The 15,216-nt window shown below is 52.7% G+C and overlaps 1 protein-coding gene across 1 annotated transcript in view; it reads left to right on the plus strand.

Annotated features, from left to right (window-relative positions):
• Positions 1-15,216, plus strand: part of PARVB (parvin beta) — a 116,336-nt gene that overhangs the window by 97,930 nt on the left and 3,190 nt on the right. Inside the window, exons 9-12 of the mRNA XM_082634693.1 lie at positions 1,015-1,076; positions 3,604-3,672; positions 8,487-8,588; positions 14,076-14,148. Of these exons, the coding sequence (XP_082490819.1) occupies positions 1,015-1,076; positions 3,604-3,672; positions 8,487-8,588; positions 14,076-14,148 (306 nt within the window). The remainder of the gene's footprint in view (positions 1-1,014; positions 1,077-3,603; positions 3,673-8,486; positions 8,589-14,075; positions 14,149-15,216) is intronic.

Below are 15,216 nucleotides of genomic sequence, written 5' to 3' on the forward strand. Positions count from 1 at the left end.
GGCTCTTTCCTTTCTTCTGAGCACTGGCTGTGGGCCCTTCACTGTTCTGGGGCTGGTGACAGTGCAGGGAACAAGTGAGACAGTGATCCAGCCTGCAAGGAGCTGACAGTCCAGCAGATAAAGAAAAATAAAATGTGCTCTCAAGTAGCGAATAGGTGCTATGAAAATTGCACCGGGGTAAGGGGACAGATAGCAGAAGTGGGGTGCTCTTTTAGAAGCAGATGGTCCTGGAAGGTCCCTCAGAGGAGGTGACATCTCAGAGCAACCTATGGAGGTGAGGCTGGTAAACAGCAGGTGCAAAGGCCCTGTGGTGGGCGTGTGATGGAGGAGCAGGGGGAAGCTGGTGGGTGGAGTGAGGTTAGGGAGGGTGAGTGTGTTGGTGGGGGGAGGCGATGCTGAGCTCACTGGATCCTGTGGGCCCATGATAGAGAGAGTGAATTTTATTCTAAGAGTGATGAGACACTGGTGGAGAGTTTTAGTCAGGGCAGGGAAGGGGAGGGGCAAGAAATGATCCAGTTTACACTTTAAGGGGCTCACTGTACCCGCGAGGGAGAATGGATGGGAGGGGCTGGGAGTAGGAGGGAGACCGATTAAGTAGGAAGTTGTAGCTGCCCATCCCCCAGTGAGGGGAGATGGGGCTTGTATGGGGGTGGCAGCCATGACCAGCGGGGGAGGTGGTCAGATTTATTGATAAGATTTACCAATAAAACAAGGAGTGTGGGGAAAGGGAGAGAGGCAAGGACGCCTCAAGTCCTAGGATGTGATGGGGGCGGCTGTCCAAACGCTACCCCTGTATTGTAGGTTGAAAGATAGAAACCACGTTAGAAGGACCCTTCAAAGCATCTTTTCCTTGATTTTGCTCCTCATCAGCACCCGCCCCTCAGTTCTGGCAGGAATGCAAAGGATTCTAGGCAGGCTGAACATCCAAGGGATTAGAAGCTGCCTGGTCCCCGGGCTGGGCGGGGATTAGAACAGCGCCCGTGTCTCCTTAAACCCTTCTCTGTGTCTCTGCAGAGCGGGACGCCTTTGACACACTCTTCGACCACGCCCCGGACAAGCTCAGTGTCGTGAAGAAGGTGAGCTCTCCATCCGGCTGCGTTTCCCTCTGTCTCTGGGCTTTTCTTACGGCATGAACTCCGTGCAGGGAAGAAGGTGGGAAAATGTTTGAGATCTCTGAAATGTTTGCCACTTGGATTGAAGTGTAATTATTCAAAAGCGTAACTGCAGTGCATAAAATTAGCACCTTTTAACTCAGCATCTCTGCTCCTGGGTATCTTCCTGCCCACCCACCCCGCCGCTGTGGAGTGAATTACCCCACCAGCACCGGGTGGCGGTTCATTCCGAATCAAGGCTTTTTTTCAATGTGGAAATGTTTTTCAGCGTGTCAGCTTGCTGGCTCGTGCTGGCCTCTTTACATGGAAGCCACATTCACGACGTGCCTGGTAAACAAGCAGGCGTTGCTAGCAGAGCTGTTCTGAGCTGCATTTGGCCCGTCTCTCCCAGACGGGAGCACAAAGGAGAGGCCCTTCCTCAGCCCAGGCAGCCTGCTGGTCAGTCTACGGGTGGACAAAACCGGACAAAACCGTGTGAACGAGGCTCCGGAGTCAGGCTGGGGAATAGCGAGCTTCCAAGGGGATCTGCCCAGAAGCCTTGCTCTCCCTCCAAAGGAATCAAGACTCACTGCACATCGAGTTATCTGAGCATCTGTAGACCTCTCATTCAGGAAGGCAGCAGTGGGATGGATCTGAGCCTATATAATCTGAGCCCTTAACCCTGGGGAGAGAGCTCTCTGTCTTGGACAATTTCCCCACACAGGTTTCTTAATGCAGGACTTCTCAGAGCCTTTAATATGCTGACATGCTTTGCAATTCTCCGAGAGGGGGCTTAGTAGGAAGCATTTTCCAAGCACGTTTGTCTGTAGTGAGATCTGTTTATTTATGTGGGGATAGAACATATTAAATTCCCATGGAACCCACGTTTGGAAAATGTTGGTCCAGGCTGGGACAATGAGATTATTAGTTCTTGAAGCACTTTGCAAAAGGCTGGCAGAACCATCCCAATGGTCCTTCTGGGGCAGAGCCGTCTTAGCATTCTCGGGTCACGAGCGACATACCCGGGGGCCTCAGAGCATTGCCCACCACCCGCCCCCGGCCACATCTGACCCCCAGAACCCTGACGGAACGTATTCAGTGGATGCACAAGAAGAGGATTCATATCTGCCACGATCCTCCCTCCGCCCACTTACAGGCTGTGTGACCTGGGCAGATTATAACCCCTCGCGGCAGGTTTCCCATCTGTCAGGACAGAGGCAGCCGCTGTGAGAATACAATGCGATCTCCCTGTGCGAGAGCCTGGCTCGAAGTAGATAGTTGCTCGGTGGCATTGAATGTGATATGGAGTAATGTTGTCTTTCAGTAGGTCTGATGCTGATTTATTCTTTGAAAAGGAATGCTGGGGGGACCCCAGCAGTGACCAAGACAAAATCCTTTAGTTTCCCGACAGCTTCCTGCTTCCAGTCTGGCCCTTTCCCACTCCCACACTGGGAATTGTTGTGTTCGGGGCTCCCGTCCACCTCTCCAGGTCCCTCCAAGGTCATGCCCTCCTACTCTCTCCCATACCACCTACATCCAGCCCCAGCCGGAAGATGCCGGTGGGTTCGCACGTGTGTACGTGGCCTGGGTGGCTGCTCCGCCCTCTCCCCACGCTCTCATCTCCCACTTGGCTCACCCGCCCCGGCTCAAATGCTAATCCCCCGTGCGCCACATCTTCCAGGGACCCACACACTTCTCATCAACACCCTCCGCCCCGCCCCGCCCCGACATTGTGTGTTTCACAGGCTTTGCTGTTTTCTCTCGATTCTTCGTGGCCTCCACTGGGTGTGTATATGGAGAATTGTGCCTCAGACTCTTCAGGGTGGGGCTCTGTCTTAGTTACTGTCTCGTGTCTCTAGCATGAAGCAGAGTGCCTGGCACATGGTAGATTTTGGTGGAATGAAAAAAGGATGACATCATGTCCAGGGTAGGCAGAGGTGGGGTTGGTGTTGAGTTTCCATGAAAGTTGGGTTTGATTATCGAGAAAAGTTACACGTGGCAAGTTTTAAACTTTTGCCAGAGAGGAGAAGCCAGTGGCCCTATGTACATATAAACCAGGGCTCAGAAAATCTCTGGCGTTTCTTCCTTTACTGACACTGTGATGGGTGTGGCCCCAGGCAGCCTTTCTGTCTCAATCTTTTGTAGTTCAAGGTTACATCTAGCCTACATTTAAGCATTTATCTCCCCCTGACGGTTATATCCTTCTTGAGGGCACTGATTATTCTTCTGTAGGCTTGTTAAATACGGAATGTGTGTGGATCGCGTGTGTGCACATGGGCTGGGGAACAGAGATGTATGTTTCTTCTCCAGCTGGGATAGATTTAGGCATTATCCCATTAAAACCAAGGGTTATTGTAAGAACATTTCACTTTAAACACAAGCACTTTATTTTAGCAAACAGAGGAGATTATGGAAGCATTGCATAAAGCCAGTGATGGCAAATGTCACATCTGTCCCCCAACGTGGGAGCTGAATCTCTTGCTCACGGTTCCCGTGTCTCTTTGCTTTTCAGTCTCTCATCACATTTGTGAACAAGCACCTGAACAAGCTGAATTTGGAGGTGACGGAACTAGAGACCCAGGTAAGCTGTGTTCTGGGCCGAAGGACCCTTTGTCCGGTGTCATTTTCAGCCAGCTTTCTGATCCCCGGTGGGCGGTGTGAACAAAGTATGTTCGTCTAACAAGGAATGCCCATCCCACAGCCGAGATAGCCCCAGCCCCAGCCATCCTGGCCTTCTCCCAGACCCTCTGTCTTAATTTCTTGGGGCTACCTTAACTAGTACCTTAAACAACAGACATTTATGTCTTTATAGTTCTGGAGGCCAGAAGTCCCAGATCAAGGTGTCTGCAGGGCTGGTTCCTTCTGAGGCTCTGAGCGGGGATCTGTTCCAGGCTCTCCCCCACCTCCTGGTGGCTTGCTGGTAATTTTGAGCGTTCCTTGGGTCTTTAGATGTTTCTTCCCAATCTCGGCCTTCTTGTGGGCGTTGTATCCAAATTTTCCCTTTTTGTAAAAACACAGTCACATTGGATTAAGACCCACCCTAATGACCTCATCTTAACGTGAGGACTTCCGCAAAGACCCTGGTTTTCCAAATAAATTCACGCTCACAGATTCTGGGGGTTAGGATCCCAACACATCTTTTTTGGGGGGGATACAATTCAAGCATAACACCCTCCAAGGTGCCATCGCACCTTCACCAAAGAGCCTCTGCGTGTACGGGTCCCTCAGTCTGGAATGTCCTGGCCCCCTCTGCTTCTGCTGTCCGTGGCCGTCCTACAGGCAGCGCAGCGGCTGGCACCTAACAAATGCTTGCTAATATCCCTCTAATGAATACGCACAAAGTATTTCTCCTACAGTAAGTATAGAAAGTATACTTCCCCACCCCCACTCAGAGCGGAAGCACCATCGTGAAAATATGTTCCAAGTGCTTGGCAAGCATTAAAGACAAAATATAATTTCCCCAGGATTAGCTGGGTGCTTGAATTTGGCGTCTTTTGAGTTCTCAGTGCCGATTTCTCCAATGCGCTGCTGATCCTTCTCAAACCCCTGGGTGATTGCATTTATTCCTTTCTCTTGCTTTAACTTTTCTCATTTGCTTTTCTAATTAAAAAAGTAATTCAGGTTCATTGTAGAAATGTCTGAAAATGCAGATAAGCAAAACAAATAAAAATCATCCGTAATCCCATCGCCCAGAGAGAGTGGTGCTGGAGATTTTATTCCACATCATTTCTCTACACGGATAGCTCATCGTGGGCAACACGGGTCTGTGTTTGAAAGCCGAATGGTCCGTTTATAATGTGTATATTTATTTGTGCATTGTTTGCAAACACACTTATTTTTTATCAGTTTACTAAAAAATTGCACACGTAGCCTCTGATTATTTGCAGCTTGAAATATTAACAGTCCAGAAGTGTACTCATTGAAAAGCAACAGTCCTTTTTTCTACTCCCCCTAAACTCTCCTGTCATCCTCTCCAGAGGTAATGAACTACAGTTAATGGTTGGATGTGTATTTTTCTAGGTGGTTTGTATGCTTAAGTGTATTTTTTGAAATGGCAATGGATCATACTGTACAGCTGTTTTGTAAAGTGTTTTTTGTTACTAAATAGTGTGGGCATGTTTTTGTGTGAGTGGGTATGTGTTTCTGTCTCGTCCTTTTTGTGTTGTCTGGTCTGTCTGTCTGTCTGTGTTTGTCACTTTTAATAGCTGCCTTCGATTCTGTTCTAAGGCTGTGTTGTGCGTCATTAAACACAGTCCTCATGCTGGGACGTTTGCCGACCTTGTAAATAGCTGTTCGGCGGGCATCTTTGCACACAGCTGTTTGTGCCCTTGTCTGCTTACTTAGGATAAACTTCTAGAAATGGGGTCGTTGGAGCATTTCTCCGTGGTAACACGGAGGGCCCAGGAAGGTTTGCCCGCCTGAAACTCTCACTGGCGCTGGTGAGAACCCACATCCTCGCCAACTCTTTCCGACTGTCACTGCCCAGGTGGGCCTGCACACCAGTATTAATAGCCAGACATCTTAGGTTGAGACTCTAAACTTCAATTTGCGTTGATCTCTATTTACTCAGTATGTCCATTTTTTTTCTATCACCACACAATATGAAGTAATATCTTAAAAATATTTTGAACCAGCGGTCCACCAGGAAAGATCACTGGCCATAGAAATGCAGATTTTTTTCCTTTTGTGGCAAAGGATTTTGGGTATTTTTATAAATATGTTCATCATTAAAGTCTCGATGTCCTGGAAGTCAGAGGCTCAAATTCCTGCTCGTGTGTGTGTGTGTGTGTGTGTGTGTGTGTGTGTTCCTTTCTTTTTAAAACCACTTTTATATTGTGGGCGGCTTCCTAGCTCTGTGATACTGAGCCAGTTCCTCTTTGAACCTCTCCCCACATGTTTAAACTGGAATGGAGAAAGTGCATTTGAAAGGTCAGTAATACATGCGCATGAAGATGGCGGTGATGGTGTCTTCGGGCCTCCGTGGGGATTTCCATCTCCTGCAGAGCCGCACCATGGGTGCTGAGTGAGGGCACCCCGTCGGAGGGCCACTGCTCTTGAGCGTGTGAAAACCGAGGGTGCCACTCATTTGCTGATAAGCCGGCCCGCTCCTCCTAGCCCTCACCCTCCTGGTACCCCATCCCTCCCCTGTCTTCCTTTCTGCGTGACCATCTCTCCCACACTCCTGTGACACAGGGGTCCCAGGGTGGGTTAGAAGATGCCTTGGAAATCAGCAAAGGCTCTCCAGGAATCTTGGCGCCTCAGCACCCATTCCCCACGCCTCCCGGCGGGTGATGGGGGTGGGTTCTTCTGTTTCCCTGGAAATGGCTCAGTGTTGGTGAGAGAGCGGTTTTGGGGGTGCGCTGGCCCAGTGTCGCCGGGGAGGGGGCAAGAGCTGCCAGAACATTCCACCAGCACCGTCGGCCAGAACAGGAGCTGAGTAAGTGACGTCTGCATGGCGTGGAAGCGTGAACCTTGTGACGCGCAGGCAAAGGATCAATCAGATCACGTTAAACCAGGGTCTGGAATGCTCTCCCCAGGAAGGACCTGCCCGTTCACACATTATGATCATGTCTGTCTGCCTTGGGCTGTTTCTTAGCGTCCCCTTCCCCTTCCAGAGGACAGGGCTTTCTGATGTTGGAGGCTTGTGATTTTGACTTTTCATCCTCGGCCGCCTGGCTGTGATGGTGGAGGGAGCTGCCGCTGTTGCCTTTAATAAAAACGTCCTCGCTTCTGCAGGTTCTCTTTTTACCACTGCGGTTGCTGGTCTCAGGAAGCTGAAAGCCTCCTGGGTGTCGGCCCCTTTCAGCTGTCCAGCTGTCCTGCGTGGTAGCCTTCTAGCCCAGGGCTGACCAGTGAAACTTTCTTTTGTGATGGAAATGTTCTATCACTGCACCATCCGACACAGTAGCCACTGGCCACGTGTGGCTGTCAAGCACTTGAAATGGGACCTGTGTGACTGAGGAACTGAATTTTGTATTTTATTTAAATTTTTTAAAATTTAAACTTAAGAGCTCTGGAGATTGGTTGTACAACAATGTGAATGTACAAAATATGACTGAAATGCACACTGACAAATGGTTAAAATGGTACATTTCGTGTTATGTACGTTTTACCGAAATAAGTCAACATCATTCAAAAAAGTTTGTAAAGGGACTTCCCTGGTGGTCCAGTGGTTAAGAATCCACCTTCCAGTGCAGGGGAAGCAGTTTCAATCCCTGGTCAGGGGAACTAAGATCCCACATGCCGCAACTACTGAGCCCACGCCACAACTAGAGAGAAGCCCGTGTACGGCAACGAAAGATCCCGCATGCCGCAACGGAGACCTGTTGCAGCCAAATAAATAAATTAATAAGTTAAAAAAAATTTCTTAAAAAATTTCACTAGGCACATGTGGCCAGTGGCTACCATACTGGACCACACAGTTCCAGAATCTGGAGGCTGGGGTCCTCACGAGTCCTCGATCTGCAGGAGGCCTCAGAGATACCATGTCTGCCCTCTGGGAGGATGGGCAGGTCCTGCCTCCCCTGCCCCGCCCCGGGGGGTGGGGGGTGGGGCTGGTCCATGTCCCAGAGACCAGGCTCTGCCTCCTGAGCCTTGGTCCCCTCCTCCCCTCTGGCAAGTTGTTCTGCCCTCACTGGTCTCCATCACTTTATCTGTAAAAGGAGCAGTTGCTCCCTGTCCTGGCTTATTGGGCGGTGGGCAGCAGAGTGGGGTGAGGGGCCCGGGCAAAGAGCAGAGTCTTTGGCTCTAGATTCCTGGGCCCCTCCTGTGCATGGGAGGTGGTGCTGGGCCGGGTAGCAGGTTGAGGGGCTGGGGGTGTGTGGTAAGGCTGCAGCCTGCTGATTAGGGCCCAGCTAGGATGGACCCGTGTGCTGGGTACACACAGAAGCTCGTCATCACCGGGGCACGGGAGGGTCTCTTCCTATGCTGTGAATACCGCTAGAAGAAGGAACTCAGGCAGCTGACAAAGTGAGGAAGCAGAACAGGGCAGCAAACCCCAAACCAAAGCATAGGGCGCCCTGCAGGTTGTGGATTAACCGTGCCCACAGGCCCCTGCTCACTGATGGAGCGCTCCCTGCGTGCTGGGTGCTCCTTGCCCCCCACCTCCCGCCCCGCAGGGTACCCACGACATCCCAGAGAGTTGGGAGCTAGCGTTATCCCCAAGATCAGCGGTCTGCTTCTCTCCACGCAGCAGCACAGGTCATCACATCCAATCCCAAGCGCGTGCTTTGCACCCTCATCCTTCACCTGACTGCAGGCTTGCTCTCCTCAACAAGGGATGGATTTTTTTTTTTTTTTTTTTTACTTTAAAACACTTTCCTCCTTTTGAGTGGCTGCAGATCATTCACTGACCCCGTGTGTGGCCCAGAAACCTCACCATGTGTCCCTCTGTAGTTTGCAGATGGCGTGTACCTGGTTCTACTCATGGGGCTTCTGGAAGACTACTTTGTACCCCTGCACAACTTCTACCTGACCCCGGACAGCTTCGATCAGAAGGTACGTGCATGCATGGTCTCCATCCCGGCAGTGGCCCAGGATGCGCTCATCCAAGGGCACAGTGTAGAATCCCCCGACCACTCTTTCTGGAGTCTAGCTGCATTCTCCAAAAAATAAGTACTGCCCAGAAAATGGTATTGCAATTGGACGTGACCCTCAGGAAAAGAAGGAAACCCGTGGGCAGTGCCTGACGCATCCAAGTGTCGTGTGCCTTGTTCTCCTCGGGGTCTTTCCCCCGGGACGATGCTGGTTTTAATAATTGTGGCCAAAGGTCAGTAGAGTTGCAAATCCCTCCCCTGTTCATGACACACGGACATCCTGTCTGGTTTTCCTGCTGCTTCATGAACTTCCTATATATACCATCTTAAGTGGCTGCACAAAGTCTATGGAGTGGCTCTGAGGTCACTGTCTCCCTGTTCCCCACTTTTGGGCGATCAACTTGTTTCTTTTTCACTATTAAAACAGTAAGGCAGGGACTTCCCTGGTGGCGCAATGGTTAAGAATCCGCCTGCCAATTCAGGGGACACAGGTTCGAGCGCTGGTCCAGGAAGATCCCACATGCCGTGGGGCAACTAAGCCCGTGCACCACAACTACAGAACCTGTGCTCTAGAGCCCACGTGCCACAACTGCTGAGCCTGTGAACCTAGAACCCATGCTCCACAACAAGAGAAGCCACTGCAATGAGAAGCCCGCGCACTGCAACGAAGAGTAGCCCCCGCTTGCCGCAACTAGAGAAAGCCCGTGCACAGCAACAAAGACCCAAATGCAGCCAAAAATAAATAAATAATCTATTTAAAATTATTTTAAAACAAAACAATAAGGCATTGTCTGGAATATATACACACACACACATATGTATGTGTGTATATATTTTTTTCATTCCTGTGGATTGTTTTCTAGGAAAATCCCTCAAAGAGGATTGTCTGGGTCAAAGGGCATGACCTTCACATTTGGGATGCCCTTGTGACCAGGTGGTCTGCCTCCTGCCAGGGCTTCCCGAGGTCCAGCCATCTCAGCAGTATTTAGCGCATTGCTTTTAGAAATTTGGCTTGTGGACTGGCCGTATTGCTTGAACTTGAGAGCATCTGTCATTTTATTTTCCCGAAGTGCTAGACCGTGAGTTGGGGAGACAGACAATGCAAGCAGGGGGCAGCAGTCAGAGAAACCTGGAAGCAGGGCCCGTGTTTATCAATCTGCCCACTTCTGGCACCTCGAGGACGGTTTGCTCGTGGCCAAATGTCGCTGCCGTCTTGCCTGCTGAGATGGAATCAGAGCAGATCAGCGAGGTCCTGGCAGGTTTGCATCCGCAGTGAGCGGGGATGCACAGGGCTCTGCGGGCCGGTCAGGAAGCAAGAAGACAAGACAGTTGGGTGACGGGGCTCATCTTGCATTTCCTGGCCACGTGGCTGGCTGCAGAAACGTTGTTTTGGAGAGATCTTTTCTTTGTTCAGATGAGTATGAAGGCTGGCAAGAAGGGTGAATTTATTCAGGTCGTCTGGAGCTGGGCTTCTTTCCAGGACAGGCTCGGTGCAGGGGCAGCGGCGTCCCCTCCCAGCTCGGTCTCCTTCCCTTTGAGACGGAATGAAAGTCTCTGTCAGTCGCTTTCTGGCCTGGGAGGTGTGAGGCCTGTTCAGTCCACCTTTGCCTCTGATCGGGAGCCAGGAAGGGAAGGCTGCTGTAGGGGACCGTGCCCAATGTGGTGCTGGCCCATCGACCCTCGAGGAGGGGACCCAAGGGCCGCTGGAGCTCTCCTCGGAAGAGGCCGGCCTTCTGGAGGGTCCTTATCTGGCCACGTTAGCCCCCAGCTCCCACCCCTGGATTCTCTGCTTTCCTCCCCCAGGGAGTCGTGACATCACACCACCACTGGTTGGTTCCTCGTGAGCCATGGTGGTTATTAGCCTCCAGGTCTTCCCGACCACCTCGCAGGTGGTAACCTTTCCCTGTTGCACAGACCTGAACCCACTTCAGGCTAGTCCCAGTGCCCGAGCTCCCAGGCCCCTCGTCTAGATGTGGCCAGGCAGTGGTGACATGTGCAGAGAGACCGTCACGGAGCATTCCCAGGCCAAGACTGCAAGGCGCTGGGAATCTTTGCAGCAGCGGCAGGAGACTGAGGCTCAGTGAGCAAAATCAGGGATGCGTCGTGGGCTTGTGTTTTTAAACAACTGCACTGGATTTTATTTATTTATTATTTTTATCTATTTATTTATTTATTTTTAACATGGTCTGGATCCCTGCTCTGCTTTCTCTCTCCTGGAAGCAGCATGTGTTTTTGTTTTTTTAAAAAATTTATTTAATTTATTTATTTTTGGCTACGTTGGGTCTTCGTTGCTGCGCGCAGGCTTTCTCTAGTTGTGGCGAGCGGAGGCTACTCTTTGTTGCGATGCACAGCCTTCTCACTGCGGTGGCTTCTCTTGTAGTGGAGCACAGGCTCTAGGCACGTGGGCTTCAGTAGTTGTGGCACGTGAACTCAGTAGTTGTTGCTCGCGGGCTCTAGACCGCAGGCTCAGTAGTTGTGGCACATGGGCTCAGTAGTTGTGGCACATGGGCTCTAGAGCGCAGGCTCCATAGTTGTGGCGCACGGGCTTGGTTTCTCCGCGGCATGTGGGATCTTCCCGGGCCAGGGCTTGAACCCGTGTTCCTTGCATTGTCAGGTAGATTCTTAACCACTGCACCACCAGGGAAGCCCCTGTACTGGATTTTAAAAAGACGAGACCAGATGTCTCCGACCCTGTAGGTTCCTGCAAACAAATGAATGGCCCCTTTGAACTGTCTCAGAGGCATGGGTACCACCGACAGGTTCTTGTTTTAGGCCCACCGTTTGAGCCTTGCTCTGTGCTGGCCACTTTGCTGGGTCCCTTGGGCCCATCACTCATCTTCTGGAAGATTCCACAGCATCCCTCTCTCTGGGGGTGGAGTGTGTCCTGGAGACTTGGAGGTTATTCCTAGAAGCAAATCCCAGGAAGGGCTTTGCAGTTTCAAGGCATTTTCCCTTCTGTTTCCTCGTTTGATTCCCTACCCCAGCGAGGAATCGGGACCTCGTACGGGGGCTGGGGGCATGGTGGGGGGTCACAGTCAGCAGGGGCAGAGCCGGAAAAGCCCACTCCTTTTTGGGACACTCTACTTTTCTCTCACCTGGCCAGGTTTTTGCAAATCCTTTGCATTGCAGAGAGGAAGGACTTAGGGTCCTGCCCGTGGGCTGGCTCGTAGCAGCAGTGTAGGGCCTTGGGGTTCAGCTCGAGGCTGCGGGGTGTGTCACACTCTGGGATCACGGTCAGGGAGGTGACCCCACATCCTCATCAGGAGCTGTTTACTGTTCTTTGTGCCCAGTCCGTGGGGCTGGGCTCTGGGGATGCTTTTCTGGCAGGGCAGAGAAGTTGTGCGTGGTGAGGCATGGCTCTGAGAGAGAATGGGAGGAGGATGGGGGGCAATTTCCTATCTGGCGGTTTCCTCCGACTGAGAAGAAAGCAGAGGGGAAATCTTGCTCACTGTTGGGACGTCCCTGGTGGTCCAGTGGTTACAACTCTGTGCTTCCACTGCAGAGGGCATGGGTTCGATCCCTGGTCAGGGAACAAAGATCCCCAATGCTGCACGGTGTGGCCAAAAATCTATAAATAAAATAAAGTAAAATAAAAGCTTTTTAAAAGTCTACAAATTATTGTTACTTAAAAAACCACGAATCACTGTTGTGCTGAGCAGCTGCGGAGAAGTGGGACGTGGAAGGGTGCTCCCCCCTCCCCCAGCTATTCTTTCCTTGGGGCAGGGGCAGGGCCTCATGGACTGAACCGCACTCCACACCTGTGCTGGGGGCGGATCCTGCAGGTCTGGAGGGGCCACGGAAGACATCCGTTCCCATGTTGGACTGACGGTCTAACCTGACTCTTGTTCCATTTCCCCCTCTTTGCCATCTTGACTCTGTCCCCACTCAGATTCTGTTGTGTGTGTATGAATTCGGGGATCTGGACGGCCGTCAGCCGATGGCCGAGGAAGCAGGATGCTTTTGGAGACAGGGCCCAGGCTCCGAATCCAGACTTGGGTGGGCTGAGTGCCGGCCCCATCTCCTTGAACCTTGCGCCTTTCTTGGCACGGACGTCCTCATCCGTTTAGCCCCGGGACCTCCTCTGTGAAGTGGGAGATTACAGACCCTCCTGTCCGTTTCCCATGCTCGTCCCAGCTCGAGGCCCAGCCCAGTGCAGCCCTCCCTCCCGGCCGGCTCCGGGCACTGCAGGTGGGGCTCTGGCAGCCTGACTCCTGTCTCCCCACTGCCTCTGCACGGCCTGAGAGCCTCTGGTCGTGTGCAGCCCTCCCTGCCCACCCTGGGCCGTGTCCCCCATGCCAGGGCCCGTCTCGTGTCGATGCCCAGCAGCCCGTGGCTTCCTTTGCTTCTCTAAGCGCGGCCCGGTGCCACTGTGGCCTGGATGCTTCCCTGCCGTACCCCAAGCTCTTGTGGGCTTGACTAGCTGAGGGTTATTTTGCCAGATGTCTTTCTCCTGGTTAATTATTAAACCACATCGCAGGTAAACTTGTTAGCATGTTTCTGATTTCATTTGCAGTGAAATCATGAAAATGTTATTGTTCAAAGGGTATTCGATTATGAAGAGCCCTAAAGTCCTTTCTAGCTCTGACACTGGTGATTTCTGTTAGTTTTTGGTCCTCCACCCCACACCAGCCTTTGCTCGAAGCAGACGTTGGGCTGCCTGTGATTTGGTTGATTACCAGCATCTCTCTGGTTCAGGTGGACTTTAAACACAGCAGAGAAGGCTCCGTATCTAACCTCTGTGGCAGCCATTAGCAGAATGCGAGCTTCGAGCATCCTTGGCGGGGGCCGAGTGCTGGAGGGGGAGGTCGTGTGGGGATGCGGATGTGTCCACCTTTCTGGGGCCGTGCAGGTGAGGGCCAGGACCAGAGCCCTGCTGCAGCCACCAGCGGCCTGACTTCAGCTGCAGCAGGGTCCAGTTGCCTGCCCCTTACCAGGGCCACCGCTGTCCTGCCGAGAGCACAGCTGTCACACTCAGCTCGTTTAGGCCCTTCTGGCAGATGGTGGGTGGCTGCTTTATGCTGGGGATGGTGCACGGGGCTGGGTACCTTCGGGAAGTGACTTGTCCTCTCTGAGCCTCGGTTTCCTCATCTGTAAAAGGAAGTCGCTGTCACTTGTCATCATGTGGATGTGTCGGGACCTGGGGACCCCTAGCCCTTGAGGGCAGGCTTTGTGCCCGCATCCCTGCATGTCCCAGCCGCCCCCGATCATTGGTGAGGGGAGTGAGGACCACCAGGTGAATGAGTGTTACCCTCAAAAGACTCCCTCACACTCCCTCTGCCCATCCTGTTGCTCTGCCCAGGACACCCCCGGTCCTCGTGGGCATAGTTATTGTGAAGGCTCCCTCTGTCCACACTTGCTCCCATCCCGTCCTTTTATTAGGAAAGCAGGGGGCAGCGGGCGGGCCTGGAACCAGCTGCAGCCCCGGTGCTAACTCTGGCTTCCTCTGCAGGTCCACAATGTGTCATTTGCCTTTGAGCTGATGCTGGATGGAGGCCTTAAGAAGCCCAAGGCTCGCCCCGAAGGTAACGCCCTGACCCAGGTCTTAGAGGGGCTGCCCGGCCAGCCATGTCTCTCCCTTCAGGCCCCGCACGTGTGGCTCAAAGGCTGGGCTTTGCCCACCCCAGCTCCACATGTCCCCTGTGCTCAGGGTTTCGGGGACCAAGAGGCCTGCACTGGCAGAACCACCAAGGCTGATTCTTTAGGAACCACTTGACTTGGAGGACACGGCCTCTGCTCCACGGCCTCAGGATTTAATTGACTCTCCAGGCTCCATTGCTTAGACTAGAGATGCCGCTTCACGTCTTGAAAGGATATTAAAGGTTTACTGCAGTTTAATGCCTGTCGGGCCGATGTCCTGATGCCCGGGCGATGCTCGTGAGCAGGGACGTGGCTCGGTCATGCCCCATGAGGTCTGAATGGCAGTGGAGACCCGCAGAGCCCCACCTCGCTGTCATACCTGGCTCCTATGTTAAATGACCTATACCAGGAATCCCTAATGCAAATGGACATCTGAATTCCGGGGGGGGAGGGGCTTCCTCCAACACAGCTTCTGATTTGGGGGCCGTGGAATGGATCCTCCAAGTCCTGTTTGTAACAAGTTGCCAGGTGACGCTAGTGCTCCTGGTCCGGGGACCCCACTTTGGGAATCACCGCCCTACAGTGACGGCATGAATTCTGGGTGGGGTGTCCTCCGCACACACCCACCCTGGGAGGCTCAGCAGCCACTGCTGAACACCCATCCGGGGACAGGAATTCCGTCCTATGACCCATGATCCCCCTAGCCCTCCCCAAGCCCCTGGTCTGAGCTCACAGAGCAAGTGAGAAGAACCAGGTCCCTGACTCCCAGGAGGACAGAGCCCCTTCCCACCAAACAAGGCGGCTGGGACTTACTGGGCCACACGCTGTGCCTGACCTTGAGGGGGTGGGACAGCAGCTCCCACCTGCCCTGCCCCAGGAGGCCCGTGGTCCTGGCACAGGATGGCCTGTGGGTGTTTGGTCCCCAGTAAATGTCCTCGGTTGGCGTAGACCCTGCACCACGCAGACTTGTCCAATGCAAATCCTAGAAGGGATGAAGGAGCATCCTCGCCATC

Source organism: Mesoplodon mirus, assembly GCF_964341445.2.
Source record: "Mesoplodon mirus genome assembly, chromosome: 11".
NCBI lineage: Eukaryota > Metazoa > Chordata > Mammalia > Artiodactyla > Ziphiidae > Mesoplodon > Mesoplodon mirus.